Below are 10592 nucleotides of genomic sequence, written 5' to 3'. Positions count from 1 at the left end.
TACAGAAGAAAAATGCCTTTTAAATTAATGATTAATTAAAGTTATATAGTCTTTTAAGTACAAATTGACAATTATTACAAGAGGGTGGGGGTGCCACCATGACGTAACGTGCTAACTATAGAGAAAACAATGCTACATTCAACTATATTATTACCAGACTTTAGATAAACATCGTTACTATTAAGTCTGCAGTGATTAAAGCTTATGCACACATAAGTAGGCGTATGTAGCATATATTTAAATTATAGGCTTATGTAGGCCGACACACACATACACACACACACACACACACACATATATATATATATATATATAAATATATATATATATATATATATATATATATATATATATATATATATATATATATATATATATATATATATATATATATATATATATATATATATATATATATATATATATATATATATATATATATATATATATATATATATATATAATTTCTTTGGGGGAGGGGATGACACCTTGAATTGCCGCACCGGATGACACCCGACCTAGCGAAGCCACTGCCTACGGTATGGGGTATGTAGTTGCTGGCCTAATAACAATGGCCTGGTTTTCTTTACCCTAAACGTCTTTTGCTTGAATGGTTTGATGATTCAGGCCTATTTTTTTAGACACACTGTAACTGTAAGACATCAAAAACATTGCTTATGAATAGAAACAAGAAACTTTCTCAAAAATTAAGGTGATCGCAAAAACTTTTTTTTTTAAAGTCCGTTTCCACAGTAGACAAATGAATTGGTCACTATGGTAGGGAAAGTGATGGGGTGGGTTTAAAGTATGTTGGGTCCTGGGTTTCTTTCAGACGTTTTTTTTATTCGGGGAGGGTGGTGGAGGGGGAACAGGCACAAAAGCATTCTTTTCTATATCGTCAGGGTGGGGGAGGGGAGCGGATGTACTCGGGGTGTGGGCTATCGAAGAAATGCTTAAAACTGTCCAGGCCTATAAAATAATATTGGTGATAGTTGTGGTCTAATGAAAATTATGTTAAAAAATAAGTGAAATGTAATGTGTGCTGAATTTGTTAGGGAAAGATAGCCAACATAATTAAGGATTTCGCTCAATATATTTTAAGTTGTGAAACTATGAAACTTCCGTACAGTAGCGTAGCCAGGATCGTCTCAATGGGGGGGGGGGGGGGGGGGTTCCAATTTTTACCCGGGGACAAACTTTCGATTTGCACCCCCTCTCCCCCCCTCAAACTTTCGATTTGCACCCCCCCCCCTCAAACTTTCGATTTGCACCCTCCCCCCTCAAATTTTCGATTTGCACCCCCCTCATACTTTTTATATATATACCGAGCGGTCTATGGGGGGGGGGGTTATGACCCCCCCCCCCCCCTAACCCCCCCTGCCTACGCCACTGCTTCCGTAGATTATATCTCACATTCTAAAAAAAGCCTGAAGAATGTTACAAGATTTTTTGCATTCAATTGTTAAGCGCGGTGATGTGGTTCTTACGCCTGTATCAATCAATACGACACACGCTATGATTGTGTAGTGCGTACATGACGTCATGCAATTTTAGCTTAGTTTCAATCCCAACTTTCAAATGTGATTCGTCTCCACTCCTACCGTTTCTCAAACACCGTCACAAAAATCTTAGCAACACCCCCCCCCCACCCCATCTAGTTGTGTGTGGCGTTTCTATGGGCTTCCAGATTCAATCATCAGCTTTGCGATTAGGTAGATTTATAATAAGAAAAATTAGCAACCCTTTAGTGAAACTTCATTTGTCAGCCTAATTATATATATATATATATATATATATATATATATATATATATATATATATATATATATACATACATACATGAGAACTATGAAACCCTCAGTCCCAACTACGTTTTGCAATTATTTTCTTACTCGTTTAGCTAGGTTTGTCATAACCAATTACTCACATTTTCACCCCCAATTAATTAATTAACTCAGTCTTTAAGCCTAACACTAATCCTTTTGATATCTGTTACACAAGATCAAGTACAAGTCAGATCAGTGTAGTTTTTTTTTTTTTTTTAAACTAAATTTTTCTTCACAGTGCTAAAACGTCAGCTCGCTAATTTTAGAGCCACGATAGAATTGTAAACAAAGCCCGAAATTTGTCATGCTAGGAAATAGATTGGATAGTTTACGTCACTCCGAGGCGTGTAGCTATCGATTAAAGGTCGTGCGGTGCAGTCTATTGTAGTACACTGTTTTCGCTTCATTTATTTATGTTTTTGATCAACCTAGCGTAGGGTAGGTTTGGTCTACACAGGTTAGATTTAATGGAGTTAGTTGCACAACACAAAGACATACATAAGCTGAGCCACACTGGTTTGCATATATATATATATATATATATATATATATATATATATATATATATATATATATATATATATATATATATATATATATATATATATATATATATATATATATATATAATATGCCCTTACACAAATTCCTCTATAAAACCTTATCAGCCCTTTATGAACTTGTCCAAACTATTTGTAAACATTCGCCGTAACCATCAGCTCACCTGATCGAGTGATCGCGAGTACCTCGTTATCTCCCCTTGTGTTAGTGAATATTTACATCTTGACATTAATTGTTAATGACTAATTAGATTGCAATTTTGATATTCTTGAATTAACGAAAATGCACTTATTGAGGGGCGGGGGGAATAATGACCCAAGAAAATGTAAAAATCTGTAAAACAAAACATTTTTACAACTACTGAAGGCGTCTGTTGATTAAACCGAGCTACCATCTATTAATTTGGCTTCAATGGGCTAACATGTTGGCTATTTCATTTCACTTAACCTCTAGCCTAGTCTTTCTCGCGGCGCTTTTAACTGTTCTCACCCCCCCCCCCTTCTTTTTGTGCTTTGTTAAAATTTGTCATTTGTATCATACCAAAAAAAAAAATTACTCTCGCACGCTGCTGGACTTTTACTTGATTCCCCAATGGCTAGTACTAGTACATTAGTACAACCATTTAAAAACTTGACAAATCAAATGTTAAATGTAATCACACTTTGGTGTAATGAAATAGTCCTTTGAGAAAACTGTTCAGAAGCGTATCGTACACTGTTTCGGGTATTTTTTGATGCGGGTGAGTGAGTGGACACTGGTCAAAGTGATTTTTGTTTCTAACTATACGTTTTCCCCCCATTTAGTCCGAAGAGATGCCTGAAAGAAACCATGTATCTAGCTCGCAGTCTGGCCCTCATTGACGCTCTGCTAATCAAGCATTATGTCCCCTTTTATAGTTTAGTCATTCATGTAGGCTATATCACAGGAGGACTCCCTGTTATAAAGAGTTATGCAACTTACAACCGATTTTATCGCGATGCCATATTTCTGTGTGATAGTTTATCACATTAGCGAGTAAGTAGAGACATCTCCATGGGGATGGGGTAGGGGGTAATTTATGACGTTCAGATATAACAAAGTTCTACCTCGGTCTCGGTCCGACCCACCCCAGACCCCCTTCCCACACCCCCTCCAATGTGGACGTCATAAATTATATCCTTCCCTACCTGTATTTTGTATAGCATCAAATATGGTTTGTAACTTCGATCTCGAACTTGCCAGCTAGTATTTTTCAGTCCAAATGTGGATATTTTAAAAAAAATTGGTATAAAAAATGGTAAAGTTAGTTCCGCTATTATTTAAAATTGTAAACCGTGCAAAATGGTAGATTACAAGATATTTAGCTTAAAGAAAATATTGCCTTCGTTAAAATGTGATTTTTTTTTTACAGTTAGTTATTTTTATTCTAGTCCGTAACATGTTGTCCTAAACATAGTTACAATATTAATAGCCTAGACCTACTGTTATTTAATGCGATTCTATTATTACTAACAATTTTATAATTGTTGCATTTTGGGTACTCTGGGTATTTTAAAAGCCAATGGGAATCCTGTTAAAATTTAGTTTGAAAATTTATCTCTCCCTGGCTGGCGAGATTTCAAATTCAAACGAGAAAGACAGACTTACATTTAGAAGTCATAGTGAAGAGCCTTGAATGGTGTATACAATAAATTGGAAAAAGTAAATTTTAATTAAATTTATTCCAATATAAAAATACATACTAAATAAAGTGTAAATTGTAAAATAAAAACAATTAAAACATAGTGTTTTAAAATGTAAAGAAAAATTCGCTGAGCAAGTTTAAAAATATGTAAAAATTTCCTTGTATAGGAAAATTTAAAACTATGCATTTAAATACGTTATAAAAATATGAACATGAACATTTAAGAGTAGAGGTAGATCATCACAGACGTTAATACTAGTTAATAGTTTGAGTAGAAAAACGACACGCCCATTCCGCTGGTGACTCCGTACACTTTGGTTGTACCAGCGTGAACCAGATGCGTTACGTACACGTCTTCGCCGGAAAACGTTAAGACGGGAGCACCACAGCACCCCATGCAGGTCGGGGTGTCGTACAAATCTCCGCCGATGTGGAAATGGCTCGAGAAACTGCCACAGGAAATTACTTTCCGTCCTCCATGGGGGTGCGAGATTATGATCGAATGTGTATTATTAGAATGGGAATTCCCAAAACTATTTCTTCTGTGTCGTGGCTGATTTTCCGTATAACTTTTTCGACAGCATGTTTTCTGACTTTCCCCTTCGTCAAGAATGTCGTTCACCATTTTTTCGAAATGATTAAATTCAGCAAGTGGATACAGATTTTCATCAACGTTAATCAGATCTTTGTCCCATGTTTTCAAATAGCTGTCACCTGTTGAGTAAAACGAATTGTTTTCATTAAGGAGATTCCAATAGTGCGCATTGACTTGATCGCTCACAAGGGTTTGACCTAGCCCAGTGTCACCTGACAAAAGTTGATCATCCCATTGGTTGGAATTGGACCAGCTCGACAGAGACGAACTTCTGTTGACGTTTGTGGCTGGCTTGTGCAATCTGTTGTAGGCATCTCTATGGAAGCTCTGTGCGTATATCAAAGCCTCGTATTCCCATGACGACTCAAGAGGGGAGGGATTGCTGAGCGGGGTAGCGACCCTTAGTAACGGCTTTGTGAAGAGTTCAGTCTGAGACAGCACATCACCTGTAAATTTAAAACAAAACAGTAATTAAGTATATGGTACGTAAAGGTACATCTAATTACAATCTAGTCCGCAAAATGCGGTACAAGTCAGAGGCGTAGCGAGGGGGAGGGGGGCGGGGCGGGGGGGGGGGGGGGGGGTGGACCGCACCGGGTGACACCATTTAGGGGGGTGACACCAAGGCAAAAAATAGCAAAATATATAGAGAAAAATTTAAGGGAGGTGGGGTGCAAATCGAAAGCTTGAGGGGGGGGGGGGTGCAAATCGAAAGTTTGAGGGGGGTGCAAATCGAAAGTTTGAGGGGGGTGCAAATCGAAAGTTTGAGGGGGGGGGGGGTGCAAATTGAAAGTTTGAGGGGGGGTGCAAATCGAAAATTTGAAAGTTTGTCCCCGGGAAAGGTCGCTACGCCTCTGGGGGGGGGGGGTGACACCATTAAGTGCCGCAACGGGTGAATCCCGACCTCGCTACACCACTGGTACTAGTAAATATGAAATAACCATGCCATTTTATGTCGTCAGCTAATTCAGACCGACATAATGATATAAAACTAAGTTCAGCACTAAATGACATGTACAATTATATTGCAGACATTGTCTCACAGTAATAAAAATTCTGCGTATAAAGGTTGTTACATAATAGCTATTGCCAAAAGACTACACAAATAGTCACGTGCATACAATAAAATGATTTATTGCCGTTAACTTCGTTAGGCCTATACTTTCTATTATCTTCCACTACTGATAATTGAAATCTCGCCCCCCCCCCCCCCCCACGCTATTTTACCTTGTACGGCTGTCGTGCAATGTCAGAAACTACCCAGATTCCCAGGGGTCACATGACATGGGAAAACTTGGGAAAACTGGTAAACATCGCTCACAAGAGCAGAACGTTACTTTACAAATAGCCGACCCACAGGGGCAGCAACCGAATAAAATAGGTTATTTCCCTTGCCTGGTAACAATTATGGTAAGTGTTAAATCAAGATTCATGATATAGCTGATTGTGCCAACATTTTGAAAAAAAACCCATTAAAATTAAACCATTTGCCCCCTTTCCTCCTCCCCCCCCCCCCCCCCCCCCCCGTCGCTCCAAATCTATTGGGCCAGTGATTCATTGTGTATGCCCGTGATCTACTCACCTGCATAACTGGAGAAATGCGTGTAGAGTCCGTTCGTTCCAAAGGTGGCCTCATCGCTGTATGGACAACACCCAATCTTCTCTTTGTCTTTTAGCCTTCTCTCTATAATCGCCAGAGGAGACGCTACTCTTCCACCAGTAAACGATGTGGTTGGGGTTCGAATCCCGCCGTGAATTGTGTCATCATGGAACTCGCGAGAAATTTCAGTCAAATTTGGTAGTCGAGAATCCGCGAAGCTGAATTTGTTTTCATGTCTTGCGTTACCGACAACCTCGGCGTAGGAAGAATGTTTCGCACCATCTTTGCTGTGCAAGTCTGTAGCGTTATTTTCTGCGCCGTTTTTCGGTGCGCTTGGCGTCGAGGTCTCAGAGGTGCTGGAATCTAAACTGGAATCGCTGAAATAGCATGAGTCGTTGAAAAGGCTGGAGCGACACCTTGATGGAACTTGGGTGAACAAGTGCAAAAATGGCAGCAAGCTTCGCGGAGTCAGACAAGTGAAGACTGTCACATGCGAGTGGGCGGGTCTGTGGAAGCCCTCCCTTTGACCCTGGCAAAGTATTTGCACACATTTCCCGCCATCCGGAAAAGCCAAAGAGAAAGTGACCTCAGTCTTTTCCGCTTCTTCCGGTGAGCCTACCATTTTGTAATGCGTTCGGATTTCAATATAGTGTTCGTTAACGTTGCATGCAAACCCAGTGCCGAAATGTTCGTAGCCGGAATTTTCCGTGTGGGTTGAACTATCAGTACATGAATTACACAGGCTGAACTCCGGTTCTAAAGGCTCAAAAGCAAATGATTTCCGCAGACGTAATTTTACAACTCGTTGAGATATTGTGACTACTTGGTCTAGATGTTTCGTTGTTTGAAAGTCCTTAGGGAGCGATTCTTTCTTCAGCTGGTCAATGGGCGTAAAATCTCCCTTATGTACAAGTTTACATCTGTACGGGCACAAATCTGAAGTGTCCTTAAAATCTGAATGCGGTTGTATTACGATGTCAGGAATTACGCAATGACTACCTTTGGGTTCAAATACAGTTTCCGGCATTGCTGCTTCGTCGAATGTCTGTTGCAAGGATGAGGAGTGCGTGCTGGCATGAGTCGTATTCCAAAGATTAGTCTGCTCAATTCCGCTATCAAAGACTGCAGAATTCCCAGGCAGACGTGCAAGGTTTTCCGTCGAGGGCTGTACCAAATGTGTGAAGTTCCAAATCTCGCGGGAACCTACGCTTTCAGACGACGACAAACCTGAAGAAAGGTATTCCTGGGATAGGTTCGACCTCGGCACGAAAGGTTTACAGAGCGGATTCAGGTATGAGAACTCGTGTTCAGAACAAGCAGACGACAGCGTCGGGCTATCGCAGTACCCGCTGGACGCCCGGCTTCCGGATTCGAACCCGCTCTGCTCGTCCGTCTCCACCAGTTTCAGCCGGGGTAGATCTGTTTTAACCTTACTCGCTCCGGAGTCGTCCCGAGTCTGAGGGGGCGTGAACATGGTCGCCATCGGCTTCCTGTTTCGTAGTTTCGGTTTCACTTTCAACTTCGGCGCCAGCGAGTCGTACTCGGCCGATTCAACGTCCGCGAAATTCTCTTCGGGATTTCCCAATTCGTGCAAGTCGCATTGACTCGACGCCCTGGACACTCTACAGCTACTGAAGGCGGAAGAACTGGCATCGCTGTCCCGACACACACTCATCGCAGACAGATACGACTCCCCACTTTTCGATAAAACCGAAAAGCCAGACAATTCAGGTTTTTCAAATGATAAGTTGTTTAATGGCGGATACCCCACTGTGTTGAACCTAACAGCTTCGTTAAATAACTCAGCGTCATGGGTGTTAGTCTCGAAAGTTTGTTGAGGAATGTCATTACTGTCTGGGACTTGTACCAGGGCACAAATGTCCCCGGCAACTTTCATCAACATGGTCTCAATGTCCAAATTAACAGGCGTCTGTAAACTTTCAGTACCCGAACTTTGGGCATCGCTACAGTTCGATGGAATACAGTTCGTGTTATTTTGTCTGGGTACTTGTATAAAACGAAGTTCTGGACCTTCATTGTCTTTATAACTGACGTGGGACTGGCAGGATTTGAACTCGGAGACTGAAGAGTCTGTAAACACGGTGTCAGTGCTTCTCGTCCACGAGGACACGCTCTCCACCGAGTAACCAGTCACGCTTTCAGCCACTTCGTACGGCCGGGAAAAAGACAAATAGTTTGGGGTATTCTTTGTGTAGACACCGGGCAAGTTCAAGTAGTTTGTTGCGTACGTGGCCTGGGGCATTCGACCTTGACATACATCTTCAACGGTCAGCTTATCTTGGACATTGGCCGTGAATGGCGTGATGACGGCTATCTCGTACAAGGGCCAGCTCATGTTTGCTGCTCAGTGCGGGGAAAATCTGAAAAGGGAGGCAAATCTGATAAAAATAAAGGGAGAGAAACGGAATTTAAACTAAATATGTTGTGATGTTCATTATTTAATGAACAATATGTGACAATGTCTATAAATCACAAAAAGTACAAATACACAACACGAAGGGTGCAGGGTGATTTACCATTTCAATATGGTGTTACATCGAGTTATGGCCAAATGCTTTGTTATACAAAAAATAAAAATAAAATAAAAATCTAGTTGCTAGTTTCTAGTTTCCATTATCGTAGACTAGCAAGCACTATACACATGTTTACCATGAGCAATAATACTGAGATATTAAAAAACACCTATCCGTGTGTTTGTGCTATTCTGTATGTGTGTGTGAGGGGGGGGGGGGGGGGAGAGAAGAAGAGAGAACTCTGCAAGCGTTCAAAATAAGATGCGTGGTTGCCTGAAAGGACCATACAAGCAGTGGCGTAGCGAGGTCGGGTGTCACCCGGTGCGGCACTTAATGGTGTCCCCCCCAGAGGCGTAGCGACCCTTCCCTGGGACTAACTTTCAAATTTTCGATTTGCACCCCCCTCAAGTTTTTCTCTATATATTTTGCTATTTTTTGTCTTTGTGTCACTCCCTTAATGGTGTCACCCGGTGCGGTCCACCCCCTACCCCCCCCCCCCCCCCCTCCTCGCTACGACTCTGCATACAAGGTTACATTGGGTGAGGAGGCGAGTCAAAAATGTGTGTGTTAGGGCTTATAAACTTTGGGTCCTGTACAAGTTAAGCCGTTTGGCCACGTGTAGCCCGCACTTGATAAATCTCGTTAACTTAAAAGGTCCCCTGATTATTAAAATTACCGATCTTTTTATTTAGACATATGTAGCTATTCCTTGTTTAATTCGCATTTTAAAAAAAAAACCAGCAGCGGTACATGTTTTAGGGTTTTTATTCTAATACATACAACACAAAATTAATGCTTAGGTTAACCCATCTACACACATTTTAACGAGCCTCATCTGCCCTGGGGTTTAAACTATGGACTTAGCAAGCATAGCATTAACAAAATGATAGGTGCTTCTGCTTCCTAGTTATACAATATATACACAATACCTTCGCGTTGGCTCTGATAGTAATATTAGTACGAGCTTTACCACTATTTCAGTGGTTCTTAAATTGTGTTCGATCGAACCCCAGGGGTTCGGCGAGTCAGTCATGGTTTAGGCGCAGGTCAAGACACACCTGACTCATATGATTGACGATCACATTTTGTCAGATAAGACGATATAATACGAAGGGTTCAGTGTATGCACATATGAAACTTGTATTCGGGACCTTAAAAAGTTTAAGAACCACTGTTCTATTGTGACGATAACTGTCAGCCTATTATGTACATTGTAAATAGCCTGACGTTTCTTTTATCTACCTTTGTAAATATGGTGACGATGCTGGTCAACACCTCTGATTAGCGTAAATTAAATGATACTTGTACCTGTTTCGTAAATATGTTGATATTGTTCGACACCTCTATAAATTAGTGTAAATAGTTAAATACTTGTACCTTCCTTTGTAAATATGTTGACTATATTTGTCCACACCGCTATAAATTATATTAAACAGTTAATTGTATCTGTTTTGTAAATATGGTGATATTGGTCCACTCTATAAATTAGCGTAAATAGATAAATGATAATTGTACCTGTTTTGTAAATATGTTAACGATGTTAGTCCACACAGCTATAAATTAGCGTAAATTAAATGATAATTGTACCTGTTTTGTAAATATTGTGACGATATTAGTCCACACCTCTATAAATTAGCCTAAATAGATAAAATAATTGTACCTGTTTTGTAAATATGTTGACGGTATAGGACCACACCTCTATAAATTAGCGTAAATAGTTTGAAGACAATCGGCACCCACAGCTGTAATGGTGATGACTTCTCTGTACTCTCCACGATTTTTCGAATTTGTCCCGTGGATGTTCTGTGGGCTA

General features: G+C 40.5%; 1 protein-coding gene across 1 annotated transcript; it reads right to left on the bottom strand.

The window, feature by feature from the left end:
• Nucleotides 1-4158: 4158 nt before the first annotated feature.
• On the bottom strand, nucleotides 4159-10592 carry LOC131948437 (uncharacterized). Its single transcript, XM_059310041.1, has 3 exons — nucleotides 10440-10592; nucleotides 6228-8626; nucleotides 4159-5091 (listed from the first exon to the last, which is right to left on the bottom strand). Exons 2-3 carry the CDS (start codon nucleotides 8599-8601, stop codon nucleotides 4310-4312), a joined length of 3156 nt encoding a protein of 1051 aa, XP_059166024.1. The 5' UTR covers nucleotides 8602-8626; nucleotides 10440-10592; the 3' UTR covers nucleotides 4159-4309.

This window comes from Physella acuta, unplaced genomic scaffold (genome assembly GCF_028476545.2).
Source record: "Physella acuta isolate Inbredline_101_S28 unplaced genomic scaffold, ASM2847654v3 ptg000646l, whole genome shotgun sequence".
NCBI lineage: Eukaryota > Metazoa > Mollusca > Gastropoda > Physidae > Physella > Physella acuta.
This window is presented reverse-complemented; position numbering and strand designations above follow the sequence as displayed.